We start from the raw sequence: 22,484 nt of genomic DNA on the forward strand, positions 1-22,484 counted from the left end.
TTTTCGGTTACTTGGTTTTATAAAAGCTTTTCTTTTGTTTTCATCTTTATTTTACTTTAAGTTTTATTTTGAACATGCTAAGTATGACGGAAGTCATACCTAACTAATTTTTTCATAAGCCAAAGGTTAAGCGATGACTTAATTCGAAATGTGAGAATTGAAAAGCACTTAACATCTTAAGGATGTCATTCTCAGTTTTCAGGAAACTTAGATAGTTAATCGGTATGTCCTTTAAAAATCAAAACACTTTCATTTCAAAAAGAGCTCATTGGTCTAGATGTTGTTATGATTTAAAGTCGGCATGAACGATCGACTTGTAGCACATCTGGCTTCCTGTGAACACACTTAGCGGTGGTCCGCTAAGGGAAACTGAGACCAGGTTCGATTCTCGGCGAGACAACATAATCCGAGTCAAAATTTTCCAAAATTTAAAATTGTTTTGTGCTAATAACGATAGTCGTAGTTGGTTCAATTAAAAGTTGGATTTCCAAAGATAGACATTGGGAAAATTGGTTACCAAAGTTAAAAGCAAGTTACAAGGGTTGGGCCTTATAGACTGTAACCTATGTAAATCCCGAAGTAAAATCCATTTTCAACTTTACACTTTTTAATCTTCTTTATTTTCACTCCTTATTACATTTCTTATTTATTCAATATTCCACCAAAATTTCTCTTATTTTATTTCACTGCAGATTACCTGGATTATAGCTGACACAAATTCGAATTTGGAAATTTTCTAAGTCCTTGTGGGCCGACCCTTACTTCTCTTTACTAAGCTATTTCCTTATTTATTTTGAGAAGAAGAAATTTTATTTGACTGTAAAATGACGCATGTCAATCATTCAATAAAAGTTTTACTCATAAACAAATATGTCTTGTCTACATTTTATATCACATGAATCAATCGTATATGTATATGAATTGTGTTATTTGGAACAAATTGATCCTGTCAACTACTGGCAATTTATCCTTTCTGATATGAGTGGAGAGTCACAGTCAATAAGGAAACGATCGTTGATCAGTGTTTCTCTGTAAGAAAAAGGTTATCATAAGGAAGAAGATGAAGGCTCAATGAGGAGATTGTAGAAGGTTTGTCCCTCTATCAGTCCTAGTGGAAAATATTTATAGTGACCTTAGCTGGTGGTGTCAGACATAAGGTAAATTATGTCTATATGTGGACTAACAACTTAGATATATCTAGTAGTAACATCTTAGAATTCGTTCTGGTGTATCATGGGAGTTTGTTAGGGGTCTTATCTACACACTGTAGTTGGTTTGAGGGATTGTATCTGGTAGATGTGGATTCCTTTATAGCTCTGGCAATCGAAGAGGTATGTTCGAACTATCTTCTTCTCCAAGTTATTCATGAATGAAACTATAACTTTCATTAGTATTATTAACCAAAACCTTTTGTTCCTCACCTGTTGTTAGCTTTACTTTTACGCCACCACTTGTTCATGTTCCATATAAAATTCCTCCATCCGAGTCGGGAACGTTGTCATATCTTTGGTGCCACATCATTCCAGTTATAGAAGAAGATGTACCGGGAGGGGTCAAGGGCGGTGTTAATGTTGGGGGTAACAAAATAGATGGGGAGCCAAGACCATGTGGGTTCGATTTTGGGGAAGGGATTGCCGAATCTGTTGAAGCATACACAGGACGAAGCTCTTCAGGCTTGTGAGAAACAGACCTTCCGATTGCAGCTACCTTCATCCTTGCATAAACGAGTTCGATACTGAGCAGGATGAAGCTAGCACTTGAAAATACCATGTGCATACTCGCAGTTGTCACCCTGCTTGCACGATCCCTTACGAATTTCGGGACAAGGAACACAACTGTAAAGGTATTTCCTAGGATCACGTCTCCTCGCATATTCCCCGGGATGAGCAAAAGGGCACTCGGTCCAGTCATGAGAGTAAGCCCTCGAGCAAGGTGTGACCTTGAAATTATACATCCTAAACTCATCTGTGCCGTATATTTCACTCTTAATGTCCGGAAGAGTAAGATCGATAGCATACTCTTTCTTCTCGGTTCCATCTTTCATAACCTGGGTCATTGAATTACAACCCTCTATTTTAGCCGGTAAACCTTCTATTTTACCAACGTTGCCACATCCTTTTAACAAAGACTCCAACATCTTCTTCTTCAACCAAAAAGTTGAATTACAAGCCGGAGCAATCAAATCAACAGGTCGATTTCCATTAGCGTCAAGAGACTCAATATCAGCAGAAGCATCAAGCAAGATTATTACAACTTCAGTCGAATAAAACGATCCACCAACAACAGCACAGTGAAGAGCAATGGCGCCATCGGAACCACGATCTTGGTTAACATCAACACGGCTGCTTTTGATAATATATTTCACCACGTCCTAGCTCCCGAACATGGAAGCAATCAAAAGGGGCGTTCTTTCTTCATACCCCATCTTCCTCGAACCAATTCTCCTTCCGTACCACAAACTCGGCTCATCGATATCACAATCCTCTTCTTCAATGGCACGTTTGAAGCCAACGAGATCATCCGAAGCCGATAACTCTTATAAAAGCGAGAACTTTTGAGGAACCCTACGTACTTTTTGAGACTCACCCTTTATGATGAAACTGATTTGAGTTAATTCCGTCTTTGAGTCACTGAACATGGAAAATAAGCTTATTTTTTAAAAGAAATAAGAGCCCAAGAAAAAGAAATATGCAGCGACTTGATGAAAAATGCAGACACTGGAATTGGTATAAAAAGGGAGAAAACAAAGAGAAACGACATTAACCCCATCCACCACAACTCGTGAAATTAACAGCAAAATGAAGAAGACGACATCGCATGTTTTCCCTAAAGCGATCACTTTAACAGAGAGAATGCCAATCCTTAAAATTCACAACCTTAGATATGCAACAAATGAACTTATCCAGAAACTAAACGACAAGTGACAGTTTTTAACCATATAAGAAACAGGAATTCAGTTGCAAAATGAAGACAACTGAAATTAGCTTGACTTGTCAAATAGCCTAACGTACTACTAACATAGAAAAGGCAAGAACGAAAAGACTTCAGTGTTTTCTTTTTCTTTTTCTTTTTCTCACCAACCAAACGAAAAACAAACAAAGCACCAACATTAAAAATAAATAAAAAGGAAATGCAAAAAAAACATAGCTTTTGTTGATGTTCCTCTAGGGCTCTCGAAAGAGCCGCGCTTCATCACCTTTGAAATACAATTACGAGAACGTTGCTTTACAAACTCTCCTAGTGAAATATTCATTGGAATGAAGCTGGTTTACGCAGAGCAGCAAATGAAGCATATGGAGTAATTTGGCCTGCATGCAGCAGGAGGTTGGAGCATTGTTTTGAATCAAAACAGCTAATTGAAAGTAAAGTGGCCATTTTACCGTAAAGAGATCGGGTTACAGCAATACATATCTTCATGTTCATAGTCGCAAACTAACTCGAACCTCATAAGAAGTCTTACATAGTTAACCTTATCCCCCTTAGTGTAGGAATACTCGAACCTTGTTGGTTTGATGTATAAAGTATTAACGTGCTAATTTAAGAAGACAAAGAATTACATAAAGTACCTGAGCAACTTTTTTCCTGAAGTTCTGGAGACAAGTGATCTTCAAGAGCAATCACAACAGGATACGTGGTCTTTAATGGATTTTAAACACTTGATGAGTGCCGCAGTAGTTGTCAAAGTCCTAGATTCATAAACAGATGATAGAACTCTCTAGTAAATCAAGGATTTCAGTTTGAATGTCCAATATTTTTTTGTTTCGATTCAATCTGAAACTGTTCCAATGTTTGCCAGTAGTGTCTTTGGTCCCATTTTTTATTAGACCGAGTAACGGTGTTATTTATTAGTAGAAGAGTCTAACCTAAACAGATCGGATACATGAATATCTTCCTCCGACCACTTTAACTTGGTCAATACATGTCGGAAATCTATTCGTGATTAGGGGTGTATATAAATAACACGTTCGGTGAATTGTTCGTAAACAATTCATATAACATTTGTTTATGTTCGTTTGTTAAGCTAAATAAACAAATATGAACAAAATTTTTGTGTTCATTTAATAAACGAACGGACAAAATATTTGTGTGTTTGGTTCGTTTACATTCACGAACAAGCTCGTTTATAGACTCATTCATTTATTGTAAAACCCTCATACCGATGCGGGTGACTCAATCCGGTCAGAGGTGTCACATTATGGCCACTGGAGCGACCTACAATAAAAATCCAAGAAAATTTAAAATTTTTGTCGATCCATTTAAAACTGTAAAATAATTTATGGATAAAATACAAGTTCATACTCAATATAAAAAAAATCAAATGTGACATACATGCCCCTTAATTACACTTGTATCATACTATGCCAACACAACCAAAGGAACTCCCATTACAGAGGTTGATAGCTGAACTGGATCAATTCTTTTAACCTGAAACGACGAATAAAATAGTGAGCTTTTGGTAGCTCAGTAATACAGAACTACCAAATGATGTTAAAGGATATGCAGATAAATGGAAAAGCATAAAGTTTCCTTATTGATTCAGACGCCTACATGTTTTCGGGATGAACTGAGGTTCCACTGATATTTCTTCGAGTAAAAGACATGAAGATTTCTGTTCAGAGGAAACATTAAGAGGACCAAGTTCAGGATATCAGAATAGGATGTCTAGTGTGTTTCAACCAAAACTAGTGAAAAGGTACAAATTTTTTTTAAAATTTAAAACATATTTTTAAGACCACAGTAAAACGCTCCAACAGAACACCAATATGCAGTTCCCTAGAACTGCATCCATAAAGACTTACCCTAGGCCCATTGTGCAAAGGTGCCAACTTAAGGGAGCACATTGGGTCTATAAGGTCTTACCCTAACCGAAGCATAGGTGCCCACCTGAAGGGGTGCCCTCAAACCCATAAGGACTTACCCAATGCGCACAGTAGATGAGCCACCCTAAGGGAATGTCTTAGGATTCATAAGGTCTTATCACTAGGCCATTGGGCCCAGGAGCCCAACCAAGGGTTGTCTTAGGTCCATAAGGAATTACCAACTCGATCGGTCTGAACCTATATAAGAAATTAACGGTTTGATCGAAGATGAACCTGCAATAAGAAATTACCAACTGATCGGTGTTGAACCTATATAAGGAATTACCAGCCTGATCAGGACTGAACCTGTAGAGACTTCATATCAGATCCCGGAGTACCCCGAAGAAAAACATTTTTCAGATAGTAACCAATGGTAGAAGAAAATCAGATTTCAGACATATCAATTCAGTAGAAACGATATCCAGTGATCATGAATCAGACATGCATGTTTAAAACTTCAGTAATTCAGAAATCTCAGTAAAACACATTTCAAAACAAATAAAATAATTATATAACACATTAGAAGATCCAGTTATTTTTCTAAGGTACTTGGTAATTATCAAGCGAGGTAAATATGAAACTTCTTCAACTGATCGAACTTGAGGAATGAGATCCCTTTTTTAAAAAAGTTGGATTACTAACAGACTGATCAGTAATTAGGATAGGGATATATTAGTATCGTATAATATTCAAATATAACCCTAAGATGTGTCAAAAACTGCTACATCAGATTTATTTAAAATTCGGATATTCCCGTGGTGATTCCGTAAATCATACACACGTAAGGACGTTATAGTCATTTAAATTCCTGAGAAATTTTCGTAATTCATTTTAATAAAGGCAAATAGTGATTCACAATATTTCATATTTCAAGTGTCTTATCCAGCTTCCAAATCCAGTCGAATTGATCAAATCCCAATAATGTTGTACTTACCGAGTTTGCGGGTAGAGTATTTTCATGAATATTCATTTCTTAGTACTAATTGTGCCATAGAGTTTAGTTGAGCTGAGCTGAGCATTTTCAGAATTATCGTCGAACGAACATCGAGGAGATGAACATGTATTCAGTTATTCCATGACTTGGGGATATTCTTAGGTCATTTACCCTCCAAGAGCATTTTGGTCATTTTTCAATCATTTTCTTTGATTCAAATGTATGAATCATTCTAGTAATTTATTTATCACGTGGTTTTATCCAAAAAACCAAAAATTCTAAACCTTTTGCCATCTTGGAGGATAAAAATCGGTTATCTAGGATTTTTTAAGTAAAACTAGCATTTCCCGTGTACATCAATAGTTTCATCGAATCAATATGTCTTTTCAGAGTTATTTTTCCACTTCTATGTACAATTCTTAACTTTTTACAACATAAAGATATTTTCGTAATTTACCCCCATAAGGGTATTTATGAAATTTTACCTAACAAAAATATTTTCATAATTTCTCATCTAAGTATCTTTAGCATTTGACCTTTAAAGAGATAAATCAGAATTTACAGATCCTGAGGTTGATTGTTTTACCACATAATCACAGAACTTGTAATTTAATTCCTATTTGTCTCCCAATTTCTTATACGAGTCATCTGAGTCATATTCAGTTACTGAATTTTTACCGCATTAGATCGAGTTTAGAAATAATTAACTATACAGATGAGACCAAACATATTCATCCATGCATTTACTAATATCAACATGTTCCATAAAACATGCATAAGGTAGTAATGTATTACCTCAGTTTTTGTGCTCCACTGATCGAACATTTAAACTTCATTCGATCACTCTAGAACTTGAATCCAACGTACAATAATATCTCAGATACATATAAACAGAAATTACATCAGTAACAGGGCTAAATTGCAGAAAATGGATCGAATCGGAAGGTAAAATGCTGAGAAACAGCTTACCGGGTTTGAATTTGGGAAAACGAACTTCGAATTCAGACTCAAGACGTTGAAAAACATAAAATATGACTTTTCATAATTTTTGACTTTTTGAGTCAAAGTCAACAGTCAAAGTCAATGAGTCAGGTCAAAGTCAACATGTCAGGTCAAAGTTAACAGGTCAGGTTGGGTTGACTCAGTTCAGGTCAAACAGACCGAATTGGCCGATTTGGGTCGGTCCAGACCTACTGGACATGTTCTAGAAGAAACTACAGCTGGGGACGAGCCCCACGTGCACCCGACGACGCATAGCGGCACGTGAAATGAAGAAAAGGGGCAGGTTGGTCGATCGATTACTCCAGTGCATCTATACATAACTACCAAGCTAAAATTAAACCCAATAATTAACCAAAACCGTGACAATTTACCAAAAATTAAAACCGAGCTTACCAACGCCGACGATCGGCAAAAACGACGACGATGGACGATAATCCGGTCGGGTTTTGAGCGCACGATGAAGAGGAAACTAAAGGCATAGGCGGTGAGGCGAGCTGACATTTGAGGTGGTCATAATTGATGAAAAATCGATACGCGACAGGGGTTTTTGGTGGTGCTTCTTCAACTCTTCCACTGTGATTGGCGGCCAATTAGAGTCGGTGATTGGCTGGGGCAGTTTCGCGGTGGTCTGACGCTTCGATTGGAGGCGGTCGGCGACACCTCAGACGACCGGAGCCAGCTGGATTTCCTGAATGGAGGCGGCTACTAGGGTTGAGGTAGGGAATTTGGGGATAATTTTGGAAAGAGTGTTTTGTTAGGAGAATGAGCAAAACGGAAGTTGCTTTAGTAATGTGAGTTTTAGATCGAATGATGAATAAAAATAGTATATATTTATATTCTTTATTAATACTTGACAATGTATAGAAATATGCTCAAACACTTTTACAATCTCTAGTATTTGCATATAAAACTTCTAATGATAAAAATCATTCTTTAACCATCATGCAAAAAATATCTTTGTTTATTCGTTTAAATTTAATTTATAAATACTATTGAAATAAACAATTGAATACAAACGCTTACGATGTAGAAGTTTACACGGTGGTATGCATCGGCACACCCTCCTTACAAAAGAAGCATATATGTCACATCAGTCTAATGACATTTAATATTCAATAATAATAAATTAAGATATACTTTCATATATATAATATTTTATTCATAACAATTTAAAATATGATTTAAATTATTGAATTTTATATCAATTATATTTTCATTTTATCATATTTAAAAAAGACTTAATTAGTAAACAATTATTTTTGGCATAATAGGTATAAACATGGGGAGCTGATGTATCCAATTAGTCATCTTGAAATACGTGGAGTCAAATATGATGGGAAGTTGACAAAATTTGATGACTGGACTCCGCCATATTTGACTACGTTTAGCTTACTTCAATTAATTCTTGGTTTAATTATTACTTTGATCCTTCTACAATACTTAAATTGAGGATTTAGTTCATATTTTAATTTACCATAATTTGATATTTATTTTATAATATTATTGTTGATTGAGTCTTATATTAATTCGCATCTAAGAAGTTTTAGATTCATAATTAAGCACGTAATATCATCTGTAGGTTTTGATGCTTAAATAATCTAAATATATGTTGTCATAGTTTTTTTTCACGTTTATGTGTTTTTAAGAAAAAAATACATGTCGGTACTTTAACAAGAATAATTAAAGATATTAATTATTTAAAGAAAATAATGACGTTATAAAATTATAAAAACCAAATTAAGATATAGGGACTAAATCCCAAATGTAAGTATAGCATAAGGAGCAAAACCAAATTTGACCCTACTTGCATATTAAATAAGGAATAGATATCCCGTTTTGTACAATGACTGTTTCTCTCTTGAAATTTCAAGTGGTTGAGACACGGCTTGTTTAAAAATTCAATATATATATTCTTAAAAGCATAGCCTTGTCTACTTAAAAGGATTACAGCTTTCCAGTTATCCAGAAAAGACCTGAATATTCATCCTGCAGAAGAATTAAGAAATGAGAAACACAGTCTCAATCGCTTTGACATTTTTGGCTCTTTTAATCATCCATGTCCAAGCAAGGACCGATCCTCGACAATGCACCACTTCATGCGGAGATATCCACAACATCGGATACCCTTTTCGCCTCAGAGGCGATCCATCCCACTGCGGCGACCCCGACTACGAGCTTTATTGTGACGCCAACAATCGAACCATCCTCAACTTCCATGCCGGACTGTACTACGTCAAGAGAATTTCGTACGCCGACCGCGTTATCCGTCTCGTTGATGTTAACTTAGCCACCGGGAACTGCGGTTTGCCCTACAGATCTCTTGGAATCGAAGAAGTGCTAGGCGATGGTCGGTATAATAGAAAGTATTCTAGCCCCCATGCCTCTTTTGTGAGATGCTCAGTGGAAATCAATAGCATGCGGAACAACATAGTGCCCTGTTTGAGTGGGAATACGTCTCGTGTTTACGTTAATTACACTGATTACATGTTGTACTATCTTGATATTCCCAGAAGTTGCAGCGTCTTTGCCATGGCACTCTCCGGTGGTTCTGATGATCCAAAAGTTAACTTACCGACCAGTTACGATGATATCAGGCGGAAACTGCAGTTGGGGTTTGATCTGACTTGGACAGTTGAGTGTAGGGATTGCCTCGCCGATGGTGGCTATTGCCAGTTCCTCACTGAAGAAAGGAACCGGTTTCGATGTAGCAAGGAAGAAGGTTGGTTTTCTTTTCTCAACTCATTATCAATTCATATATATGAATTAAACCTTAATTTCCAGATCTCGAACATCGTGATCCTAACGATATATGTTACTCAGATTACGCGACTCAACTTCGGAACGCTATCCTGTACCTTGCTGCCGTGTTCGTAATAGGTAAGGTTCCTACATTTTCATGTCAATTTCCAGTTGTTGAACCTTGATCTGATCAAATATTACGTTGTGCCTTGTAGGTATGACAATATTATGCAGATACATCCTGGCTCCCCTTGTCGTTTTTAATTTCATTCTCCATAAATGCTGCTCAAAGCGAAACAGGATCGAGCAATAAACACAAGGTGTATAGTGTTAATATGCAACTATGTGAGCGTTTGTATTAGTTCAATTGCTGTATAATTTTTCCAGTAATTTTGTAATTACGTAAGGATTTGTATTTAAGGGCAGCACATATAGAAAATTACAGTTTACTAATATACTGCTCTGCTTCGTAAATGTACTTGCTGTTTTTTGGTATTGAAATGGTGTCAAACTGTGTCTAAACAGTTAATATATAAGCTATCTTAACTCCTCACTCTCATCATCACTGCTCCTCATATCATCATTACAAACCAACCTTCTTCAATCAAGATTTTTATATCAGAATAAAAATTTTCTAGATAATATAATATGATTATAAAGTGATTACAAAGTAATATATATTCTAAATTTTTACAATTAATCGATAATGAAAAATCAATCATCCTTACGGTGATTCAATGTTTAAACATAGCATTTGGCCAAACCCACAAGCCAATGACATTCGAACACATCACCCAGTCAAACACGTGGTGCACAGCCATTGGCTGATCACTCTGCCTGTGACATCCTAACCCGTATATATTTCTTCTTTTACGCCTGATTTCTCGAGTTCACAGAACTAATCGCCTCCAATACTTGAAAATCAAAAGACCCCAAAGAGATGGATAGATCACGATTGTTGCCTCTAACCGTGCTATGCACTGTGGTCCTTCTAGGGTCTCTAGCTCTTACTCAGGTTCACTTTCTATTCATGTCTCCCCTTGATCTGTGAATAAAATTTGGAAAACCGATGTTTCATTTAAGTTTTTTTTTCTGGGTTTCTTTTGTTTTTATTGACTGATTATTTGATTATTTTAATTTTTCTTTGTTTCACTTAGCTTATTGAGCTTGAGATTGAATGTTTTAATTTGTTTAGAATTAGATGGATGGATATTACGATAATCGGACGCGACTAGTGGATTTCATTATTTGATGGGTTTTTTATTGTAATTTTCAGGCAAAAAAATCTAATGGAGATCTGAAAGAAGTCACTCACAAAGTTTACTTTGATGTTGAAATTGCTGGAAAACCTGCTGGTATACTTCATTTCTCTTATGAATCAATCCCGTTGGATCTGTGAGAAAAGCTTAAATGTTTTCCCTTAACATGCGTCGTGAGTTGCCCAAATGTTTCTTTGAACAATTTGCAGATATGGATAGATTTAAACAGCAAAAAGTGGGTAAAAATGTCATTAATTTAATGTCTTAAAGGTCTTTCTATGCATAAACCTCCAAGTCGAGTAAGGATTTTTGGATTAAGAAGCGATTAAGCCTACTTGTAATGTGTAACTAATTATATTGAGAATAAATGAAGATTTAGCTTGATATTGGAAGAGAACTCTAATATAATTATTCCGAATGGATTTCTGGATAGAAGTTATATATTTTTCTAATCTGCTTAATTTCTTATATGCAGAAAATTTCCGAGCACTCTGCACAGGTGTGAGTTATCTCTTTGATCAACCTTAGTTACAATAAAGATGTAATAGCTGTAAGATTAGTGAAAACCACTTGCAACGATTGTTGTTGGAAAATGAATACGAGAGTGAAGATTGACTAAGCCTATTGTGAAGGGCTCTTTACAAACTTCTGTTTAATGTAAGAGTGGTTCTGAGATTGGGTTTTCCATTACAGGGGAAAAAGGTGTTGGAAAGAGTGGTAAACCTCTCCACTACAAAGGAAGTGCCTTTCACCGCATTATTCCGAACTTCATGCTTCAAGGTGGTGATTTTACACTTGGTGATGGAAGAGGTGGGGAATCAATCTATGGTGAGAAATTTGCTGATGAGAATTTCAAGTTGAAGCACACCGGACCTGGTGAGTCAATATGTCATTATATAAAGTGCTTATACATACAAGAAACAATAGAAATTTATGAAAAGAATCAACCCTTTTTTCTGTCTCTTCTGTACGTGGAAATATAGGGCTTTTGTCAATGGCAAATGCTGGTCCCGACACCAACGGATCTCAATTCTTCATTACAACCGTGACAACCAGCTGGTAATTCACAAATCGACAATTGCAAACAGTTTAAGATGTTTAGACTTTTTAGAGGTTTTCACAGTTGCTAGTAACTATGTGCAGGTTGGATGGAAGACACGTGGTGTTCGGAAAGGTGTTGTCTGGTATGGACGTGGTTTACAAAATCGAGGCGGAAGGAAGGCAGAGTGGCACACCCAAGAGCAAAGTTGTGATTGCTGACAGTGGCGAAATGCCTCTGTAATTATCAACGCTTGAGTCTTTGTTTATTCCATGATAAATCCTGGGAGATGAACTTTTCGTTTAAGATGTTTTCTTGCAAGTTTTGAAAGTAGAGTTTGTTTAGCGGATGAAGATCATATCTTTTAACTTGGCATTATGGTCCACGTTAAAATGTAGAAGCAATTGTTGGTGGAAACAGCCTCTTGAGTTGAGACTCAATGAACTTGCCAAATTGGAAGAAAGCTTTGTCTTTAACTAGAACCGAGTCAGATCATTTGGTTATACGCAATATATATGGTTTGACCTTTGGCCATAACTTGTTCATACTTCAAATATAACGATATTAATGCCAGAATTTCATAATATTGATTTGTTAAACACATTTTCGGTCCACGTTAAAATGTAGAAGCAATTGTTGGTGGAAACAGCCTCTTGAGTTGAGACTCAATGAACTTGCCAAATTGGAAGAAAGCTTTGTCTTTAACTAGAACCGAGTCAGATCATTTGGTTATACGCAATATATATGGTTTGACCTTTGGCCATAACTTGTTCATACTTCAAATATATATAAACGATATTAATGCCAGAATTTCATAATATTGATTTTGTTAAACACATTTTCTAACATGACATTTTAAATAATTGATAATATTAAGTTAGTTAGATCATACAACCACTTGGGAAGCTAGTTTGAATTATTATATTTAATTAAAATTATTAATGTCTACATAATTATTTAATTTCTTAATTGATTGGATTTTATTGTATTATGTTGTGTCCCACAACTCGCGTTATAGTGCAGAGAAATTTTGATAGATTGAGAGGGAAAATTCCTCTTAGATTTTTCATGCCTATACTATTTTACAAGGCATTCCTTTTATTTGCCAAACTTTTAGAACGGTTAGTGCCTTTGGGGCCCTCCTCTCCCTTCTTCCTCTGAACCTCCTCAACCGAATGTTCCAGCTCATCAGCCTCTTCTGTATTAGCTTCAAATAAGGGATCAGCAGTATCCATCGTAACATATTAGTTAATTACTCAATAACTTAGTTTTATCATTATAAGATTATCTTTATTCTCAAAATATAATAAATATTATTATGAGGTTGCTTCAGCAATTTTATTATCACAAATATTCCGCCATTAATTAAATTAAACTGCACCACACAAATATACATAGCATGCAAAGCATTGTTGCTAGTAGTAGTATGCTCTAAGAATGCGCTTTTCATTGGAAGGCTCATAGAGATATCTTCACTCCGACCAACTTATTTGATTCACCACAAAAGGGAAAAATACCGTGTCCTCTACTGCTTAAATTGGTTTATCATAAACAGAACCTAGTAACGCCTTTTGCTGCCTGTTACACGGAGGCCGGATGGCCTCCTCTACGCTCCCCAGTGATCTTGGCACTTCCCATAGACAATTTTGTCGAAGCTAGGGATGCATGGAACTCGTCGTGCCTGGCCGGCTTCATGAAACTCATTGAATCATCTCCGCTCTCAAACCAGCATGTATCGTGCAGCTTCCTTCTTTACACCTCATCCTTGATTCTCTGGAATGTCAAAAGAGGGGTGAGGGAGTTAAGTTGATTAATAACAGACCACTTTATGAAAAAGACATTCACCTGGTTTTATGGAATCACAAGTGCGTGGTTTTCACTCTATTGGTCAACCTTTCAGTTATGTCTTGATCCGAAGTACACAATTTCATAAGTAAAATGATATCACCAAGAAAAATCGTATCGTGTAACCAAAAGAAAATCCTATTTGTACAAGGTAATATTCTTCAAATTACAAACCTATTTGACATTATATAACCATTTCATCCAAGATTAAAGAGAGTAAAAGGACAAACGCCTCTATGCTGAGGGAGCCAAATGCAATATGAATGACAAATTACAAATTCCCAAAGAAGTCATGACAAAAATGCAAAAACAATAGGACGCAGATGTGTTCTGTTTCAAGACTAAGATTTTCCAAAAGAAGCTTCATGTCGGTCAAGAGTAATGTCTTAACATGAATGTCGATTCGTACATAGAGTCTGGGATGGGATAATAAAAGCAACTCAAAGTTTTCATGCTAGACAATGGTGAGGATAGAACAATACTTTTATGAATAATTCTACTAAGACAAACTCACATTAGATTTGAATGTGAACTTATCAAATGGTCTCAGCGGTAAATAAAAATGTTATTATCTCTAAAGATTCTAGATTTGAGCAGTTGTGTCTATAAAGAACGTCGCTTCTTTTGTTCATCGCTTCTTTCGTAGATAGTAATCGCCTCAAAACTATTAAATATAACGAACATCGCTTGGCTATAAACGATACCGTTTCATGTCATCTCCTTAGCTCATCCTTCTTTTTATATGTGCACCATCCAAACTAGAAATTCGAACGTCGCTTCTTTTGTTCGAAAGACGCAGTGGCGGCAAAAACGTAGATACCTAACGCTCTTTATATTTTATTAAACGCTATTCTACAATGCTATCCCTGTGTTTCGCTGTTCCTACCATGGATAATCCCTACCAAGACTAAACCAAATCCCGGTTGGAACCGAATGGACCATCTTTCTTCTCTTCCCAAACGATATGACTATAAACTACAAACAACTACCACTGACCTATCAGATGGGACGACTTCTTTGGTGGATAAAGAGGTAGAGCTGCCGGAGGGGCTAAGCAGGGAGTTGATGCCGAAGCATGTTGCGGTGATAATGAACGGGAACGGGTGATGGGCTCTACAGCGGGGATTGCGGACTTTCGCCGGGCACGAAGCGGGTGTAAAGTCATTGAGGGAGATGGTGTTGAAATTCAAAGTTGCTTTCAGTACATGCACCGGAAAATTGAAAAAAAAAATCCACCGAATGGAAATTGTCAAAAAGTTGGCTTTATTTTGTTGAAAAATTAAATGGGGTAATTACATATTTAGTCTCTAAACTTTAGGTATTTACAAGATTAGTTCTTAAGCTTCAACTATAAATACCCTAACTCATTTAGCTTCAAAACCATCCCAAATCATTTTAGCTTTCTCCCAATACTGGAGAGTTTTTTGAGAGTTGTTTTCTCTTTTTTATTAAGAAAAAATTGTCGTTGTTTTCTCTTTGTTAGATCGAGATAAGTTGTAATTCATATTTTCTCATAATGAAATTCTTCTACATTTGCTCGTGGTTTTTACCCTATATTATTTAGGGGTTTTTCACGTAAAATTTATGTCTTCTTTATCTTCATTTTTATTTTTATCAAATTATCAGTTGCGATTTTGCTCTATCCGATAGCCGTATTTTGCAACAATTAGTATCAGAGCCAGATTAGAGTGTGTAATATCTACTTATTATCTTTGTGGTTTCCACCAAAAGGTGGATCCTTAAACATAAGAAAGTAAGAAGGTATTATCCATTCTTTGAAGGTTCTAGAGAACTATTCACGATAGTGAAATAGTGTGAGCTATCCGTAATAGAAGCTATGTCAACAAAATTTGATATCGAAAAGTTCAATGAGAGAAATTTCTCATTGTGGAAATTGAAGATGAATGTCATCCTGAGGAAAGACGGTTGTCTAGCAGCTATCAGTGAAAGGCCGATAGATTTCACAGATGACAAAAATGGATCGAAATAGACGGGAATGCTATGCAAACTTTCATATATCATTAGCAGATGAGTATTGTCAAGCATCGAGGAGAAGAAGACATCTAAGGAGATATGGGATCATCTCACCAAATTGTACGAGGCCATATCGTTGTACAATAAAATTTTCCTTAAGAGGAAATTATACACTCTTCGTATGCCAAAATCTACTTCAGTGACGGAGCACTTAAACACACGAAACACGTTATTTTCTCAGCTTACATCTTTAAGATGTACAATAGGAGAACAAGAACGTGTTGAACTTCTACTTCAAAGTCTACTTGATTCGTATGATCAACTCATCATCAACTTGACAAATAGTAATGTCACCAGTCTAGTCTTCGATGACGTTGCATCTGCTGTTCTACAAGAAGAAAATTGGCGCAAGAACAAGGAAGAAAGACAAGTAAATCTGCAACAAGCAGAAGCGTTAACAATAATGAGAGGGGGATCAACAAAACGTGGCTAAAGCAGTACTCACAAACATAGTAGATCGAAGTCGAGAAGCAAGAAGAATCTAAAGTGCTACAACTGTAGAAAGAAGGGTCACTTGAAGAAGGATTGTTGGAGTCTATGTAAAAACTCCAATCCACAAGGCAATACCACAAACACTTCAGATGATGGAGATGCTCTATGTTGTGAAACATCAATCACTGTGGAAGGTAGAAAAATATTTGTAGATGTATGGCTCATTGATTCGGGAGCAACATATCACATGACCTCAAGAAGAGAATGATTCTATCATTATATGAACCTGTCTCAGGAGGATCTGTGTATAGTTGCAATGATCATACCTTAGAGATAGTTAGCGTGGGACCATCAAATTGAAGATGCATGATAGAATAATTAAAGTTGTTTGAGATGTGTGGCACGTGAAAGGCCTGAAGAAAATTTTATTATCCTACGGATTGTTGGATAATAATGCAAGCAAGATTGAAACACAGAAAGGAATCATGAAGGTGTTCCGTGAAGCGCTTGTGGTGATGAAAGGCGAAAAGATAGCAGCAAACTTGTACATGCTGAAGGGAGAGACTTTGCTAGAAGCAGAAGCCTTTGTTACCTCATGTAGTTCAGATTCTGTAATGTTATGGCATCAGAAACTTAGACACATGTCAGAACAAGGAATGAATGTCCTTGTGGAGAAAAATCTACTTCCAGGCTTAACAAAGGTATCACTTACTTTGTGTGAGCATTTTATAACAAGTAAGCAGCACCGGTTGAAATTCAACACGTTAAATTCTAGAGGTAAAAGTGTTCTATAATTGGTTCATTCTGACGTATGGCAAGCACCAGTTACATCCCTAGGCGGAGCAAAATACTTTGTCTCATTTATTGATGACTACTCCAGGAGATGTTGGGTGTACCCTATTAAGAAGAAGTCAGACTTGTTTTCAACTTTAAAAAACTTCAAAGCACAGGTGGAACTTGATTTTGGAAATAAGATCAAGTGTTTCAGAACAGATAATGGAGGAGAATACACAAGTGAAGAAGTTGATTACTTTTGCAGAAAAGAATGCATCAAAAGACAGTTCATAGTGGCGAACACTCCTCAACAAAATGGAGTGGCAGAGCGAATAAACAGAACCTTGTTAGAAAGAAAAATAGCAATGTTGAGGGCTGCAGACCTAGAAAAATCATTTTGGGCAGAAGCAATTAATACCGCCTGTTATTTGGTGAATCGAGCTCCTTCAACTACAATAGACTGAAGACACCAATGGAGATGTGGACTGGTAAACCAGTTGATTATTTAAACCTCCATGTATTTGGAAGTATTGTGTACATGATGTACAATCCCAAGAAATTTCAAAGTTGGATCCAAAATCCATGAAATACAAATTCTTGGGGTATGCTAATGGTGTAAAGGGGTATCGCTTGTGGGATCCCATTGCCCGAAAAGTGATCATCAGCAGGGATGTTATCTTTGTAGAGGATAAACTACAAAGAAAATAAGAAGATTGTAGCGCTGAAAAGTCATAGACTACACAGATACATGTGGAAAAGGAGGTTGAACAAGGAGATTCTTCTGAAGCAGAACCAACACATGATAAACAAGAACCAGAGAGTTATGAAGCTCCAACAACTCGTCAATCAAATCGTGTGAGAAGACGTACCAATTGGCACTCAGATTATGTTATAGAAGGAAATATTGTATGCTGTCTTTTAACAGAGGACATCGATACAAGAAGAAATCGAAGCTCTTCATAAAAATAATACATGGGACCTTGTGCCACTACCACAAGGAAGGAAGCCAATTGGTAACAATTGGGTCTTCAAAATCAAACGAAATGGTGACAATCAAGTTAAGAGGTATCGTGCAAGACTGGTGGTCAAAGGATATGCTCAAAAGAAGGTATTGATTTCAATGAAATTTTTTCTCCTGTGGTTCGACTAACAACAGTTCGAGTAGTCTTGGCAATGTGTGCTACATTGAACTTACATCTAGAGCACCTAGATGTTAAAACAGATTTTCTTCATGAAAATCTTGAAGAAGAGATTTATATGCTCCAGCCTGAAGGTTTTAAAGAAGACAAAAATAAGAACTTGGTTTGCAGGTTGAACAAATCTCTGTAAGGTCTAAAGCAGGCGCCGAGGTGTTGGTATAAGAGATTTGATTCCTTCATTATGTGCCTTGGATACAACAGACTTAATGCAGACCCTTGTGCTTATTTCAAGAGGTTTGGTGATAACGATTTTGTATTGATGTTGTATGTGGATGACATGTTGGTTGCAGGACCCAACAAAGATCATATTGAAGAATTGAAGGCACAACTTGCTAGGAAATTTGAAATGAAGGACTTAGGATCGATAAATAAGATTCTAGGGATGCAAATTCATTGAGACATAAGTAATATGAAGATTTGGCTTTCACAAAAGAATTACTTGAAGAAGATCTTGTCACGATTCAACATGCAAGATTGTAAGCAATTTTTACCCCTCTTCTTATTAACTTAAAATTATCCTCCAATATGAGTCCTAGCAGTGAAGAAGAGAGGATGGAGATGTCTCGAGTGCCATATGAATCGACAGTGTGAAGTTTAATGTTCGCTATAATATGCACAAGACCAGATATTACACAAGCAGTGTGAGTGGTTAGTCGGTACATGGTGAATCCATGCAAAGAGCATTGGAATACAGTAAAGAGGATCCTGAGATACATCAAAGGGACCTCAAATGGTGCATTATGTTATAGAGGATCAAACTTACTAATCAATTGGTATGTAGATTCTGACTATGCAGGGGATTTGGATAAAATCAAATCTACAACAGGATATGTGTTCAAAATTGTTGGTGGAGCTATAAGCTGGGTTTCAAAATTACAGTCAGTTGTGGCTACATCCACAACAGAGGCAGAATATGTAGCAGCTACACAAGCTAGTAAAGAAGCAATTTGGTTGAAGATGTTATTAAAGTAGCTTGGGCACAATCAAGAGTATGTCTCTTTGTTTTGTGACAGTCAAAGCGCATTGCATCTAGCAAGGAATTCAACATTTCATTCAAGGACAAAACACATACGAGTTCAGTATCATTTCATTCGTGAAAAGGTGGAAGAATGGACGGTAGATATGCAGAAGATCCATACCAAAGACAACATAACAGATTTCATGACAAACGCGATCAATGTTGATAAATTTACTTGGTGTCGATCCTCTTGTGGCCTGTCAGAGACGTAAGCAACATGATGGTACAATGTAGAAAGAATTTCATGACAAAGGCGATCAATGTTGATAAATTTACTTGGTGTCGATCCTCTTGTGGCCTGTCAGAGACGTAAGCAACATAATGGTACAAGGTAGAAAGAATGGTGTGAAGATATGATTGTTCCAATCAAATCTTCAAGTGGGAGATTGTTGAAATTCAAAGTTGCTTTAGGTGCATGCACCAAAAAATTGGAAAAAAATTCCACCGAATGGAAATTGTCAAAAAGTTGGCTTGATTTTGTTGAAAAATTAAATGGGATAATTACACATTTAGTCTCTAAACTTTAGGGTATTTACAAGATTAGTTTTTAAGCTTCAACTATAAATACTCTAACCTATTTAGCTTCAAAATCATCCCAAATCATTCTAGTTTTCTCCCAATACTAGAGAATTTAGAGAGTTTCTTGAGAGTTGTTTTCTCCTTTTTATTAAGAAAGAATTGTCATTGTTTTCTCCTTATTAGATCGAGAGAATTTGTAATTTCTATTTTCTCATAGTGAAATTCTTCTACCTTTGCCCGTGGTTTTTACCCTATATTATTTAGGGGTTTTCTACGTAAAATTTGTCTTATTTATCTTCATTTTTATTTTTATCAAATTATCAGTTGCGATATTGCTCTATCCGATAGTCGTATTCCGCAACAGATGGTGGAGCTATGCGGTTAGTGGGGGATCCAGGTTCTTACTGCCTTCGCTTTCTCTTCCGAGAACTGGATAAGGTAATTAATTATATACTTATTATTCCTCTCACATTCATGAATATTAATTGGGGTGTAGTTAAAGTGCAGGTGGAGGTTAAATTCTTGCTGAGTTTGTCTGAGAGAGCGTTGAAGTCGGAGATGGAGTCCTTTCTAAGGTAATTTTCGACAAATGGTATGGCTATGGCTTCAATGCCATGATGGTTACGGATACAATTACGGATGTTGTAGACGTTATAGTATAACTTTTTGCTGACAGTAATTACATTTTTAAATTGTGAATACGGTTTTGATGTTGTGATAACTTTAGAAATTATTATGATGTGATTGTTAAACTGCATTGCGTTCTTAATTTAATATTATACACGGGAAGTTAAATATCTGATACCATGTGTTGCTTTTAATAGAAGTGGAATTCGGATATCAGTGATCGGGGATTCATCAAAGCTTTCCACATCTCTGCAAACGTTGACCAACGAAGTCGAGGAGACCTCGAAAAACAACACCCGACTCCAACTCATCGTCGCAATCAGCTACAGCGGTAAGTACGACGTCGTGCAAGCATGCCGGAGAATAGCCGAGAGAGCAAAAGATGGCCAAATTCAACTAGCGGACATCAAAGAAAGCTTAATCGAAAAGCAAGAGCTAGAAACTAAATGTACGAAGTATCATACCCGGATTTGTTAATAAGAACCAGCGGTGAACACAGGGTCAGCAACTTCTTGTTGTATCTATTGGCTTACACCGAGCTCTTCTTTGCTCAACAACTCTGGCCTGATTTTGGGAAGGAAGAGTTCGTATCAGCAGAGGCACCGCCGATATGGCGGAAGACAGTCGTGAGGTGACGGGGAAAGGGTATAGGACAAATTATGCTTCTAATTCCATTGAGCAGCTGATGTCCATACATGGACTTCCAATCTTTGATACCTGCATCTTTTAGAAACTTTATGCGGTACTAAATGAATCCACCTCTAAAATATAGGAAATTAATCATCGGCTAACGACTAATCCTTCTTTGCAACTTGTTTCTTTTTTAGTTATTAAATTGTTTATGGAAATGTTGATTACACTCTTGAACCCAGTCATGAGCTAACTCGTCAAGGCTTGGGATTAATGTGGATGATACTTTAACTTTGATAAATGTTAATGCCATAATTTCGTTTATTTTACTGTTTTATTCAATGGTTATTCATTTCTGGGGAACTCGACTAGTTTGACCTAACTCAGTATTTGAGTGTTTTGACTTTAATGGATTATTTTTTTTATCCCTCCTCTTTGACTATATTTTAATTTAGTACAATTTCATATATTATTTTATTATTTAACTTTTTTACTTCTTTCAATTTAGTCTTTTAGCATGTCTTTTTATTTATTTATTAATTATGCATTTTCATTTATTACTATTGCTACTAACATTTTCTTTTGCTTTCATTTTTATGAATAATCATGCACTCCATTAAAAATTAAAGGCAACATTATTTCATTACGATAATTAAAAGAGTAGTGTCTAAAATAGTTAGATCGTGACTCTTTTAGTTATTCATAACGATTGGGCATTGATTTTTTAAAATGGAGTGAATCTTTTTTATCTGGTTTTTAGACGTAAACTTTTTAAAATTTATTTTTAAATTTATTTTCAATTTTTTTTGTAAAAATTAATTTTTAAACGCATTAATTATATATAACTTAAAATAATTGATGATGATTTTATTCAAAAGACAAACATACATTTTATTAAAAATATTTTATAGTCTAAAACAATTCACACATCATGAATGCTAAAATACAACATTAAATTGTGGGGGAAAAAGATTAAAAAATATGGTATTAGTACTTAAAGTAATTTAATCATGAAAGCGAGTTCCCAAATGGACAAATGCGGCTGGTTTTAAACAAGGCTTTTAGGGTGCGTTTGGTTCACGGAATGTAAGATTACCAGTGGGAATAAAAGATTACCAGGGAATAGGATTACTGGGAATGTTGTATTTTGTGTTTGGTTGGTTTAGCAGGAATGTAAGATTACCGTGTTTGGTTAAAGAATAAAAAATTATTAGAATGTATATTTAACCAAATTGTCCTTATTATATATTTGTATAATATTACAAATTGTAAAATATTTATATATTTTCTTTAAAAAATTAATATATATTTATATAATTTTTTACAAATTAAAATATAAAAAAGGTTAATGAAAGGGTAAATTTTTTTAATCCCTGAACTTCATATAAAATTTTAATTATATAATTTTTTTTGTAAATCTAAAATAATTTAAGGATAAATTTGTAATTTAACCTTCGTAGAATTTTTATTATTCAATGATAGAAGAAGAATATTTTTGAAAAAAAAATTAAGGACATTTTAGTCCAAAATGCCAGTAATATTACAATACCTAAGGGAAGGGAGATAATAACATT

General features: G+C 35.7%; 2 protein-coding genes and 2 pseudogenes across 2 annotated transcripts; 3 read left to right on the forward strand and 1 right to left on the reverse strand.

The window, feature by feature from the left end:
- Positions 1-1,455: 1,455 nt before the first annotated feature.
- LOC120144050 lies at positions 1,456-2,638 on the reverse strand (annotated as a pseudogene).
- Positions 2,639-8,766: 6,128 nt separating this feature from the next.
- LOC120144097 lies at positions 8,767-9,853 on the forward strand. Its single transcript, XM_039158250.1, has 3 exons — positions 8,767-9,514; positions 9,616-9,672; positions 9,750-9,853. The coding sequence occupies exons 1-3, from the start codon at positions 8,800-8,802 to the stop codon at positions 9,845-9,847; spliced, it is 870 nt and encodes a 289-aa protein (XP_039014181.1). The 5' UTR covers positions 8,767-8,799; the 3' UTR covers positions 9,848-9,853.
- A 579-nt stretch (positions 9,854-10,432) lies between these two features.
- On the forward strand, positions 10,433-12,366 carry LOC120144099 (peptidyl-prolyl cis-trans isomerase CYP19-4-like). Its single transcript, XM_039158251.1, has 6 exons — positions 10,433-10,549; positions 10,811-10,892; positions 11,221-11,292; positions 11,487-11,669; positions 11,777-11,852; positions 11,937-12,366. Exons 1-6 carry the CDS (start codon positions 10,475-10,477, stop codon positions 12,073-12,075), a joined length of 627 nt encoding a protein of 208 aa, XP_039014182.1. The 5' UTR covers positions 10,433-10,474; the 3' UTR covers positions 12,076-12,366.
- Positions 12,367-14,610: 2,244 nt separating this feature from the next.
- On the forward strand, positions 14,611-20,910 carry LOC120144051 (annotated as a pseudogene).
- Positions 20,911-22,484: the final 1,574 nt, after the last annotated feature.

This window comes from Hibiscus syriacus, unplaced genomic scaffold (genome assembly GCF_006381635.1).
Source record: "Hibiscus syriacus cultivar Baekdansim isolate YM2019G1 unplaced genomic scaffold, ASM638163v2 tig00110879_pilon, whole genome shotgun sequence".
In the NCBI taxonomy this organism is placed as follows: domain Eukaryota; kingdom Viridiplantae; phylum Streptophyta; class Magnoliopsida; order Malvales; family Malvaceae; genus Hibiscus; species Hibiscus syriacus.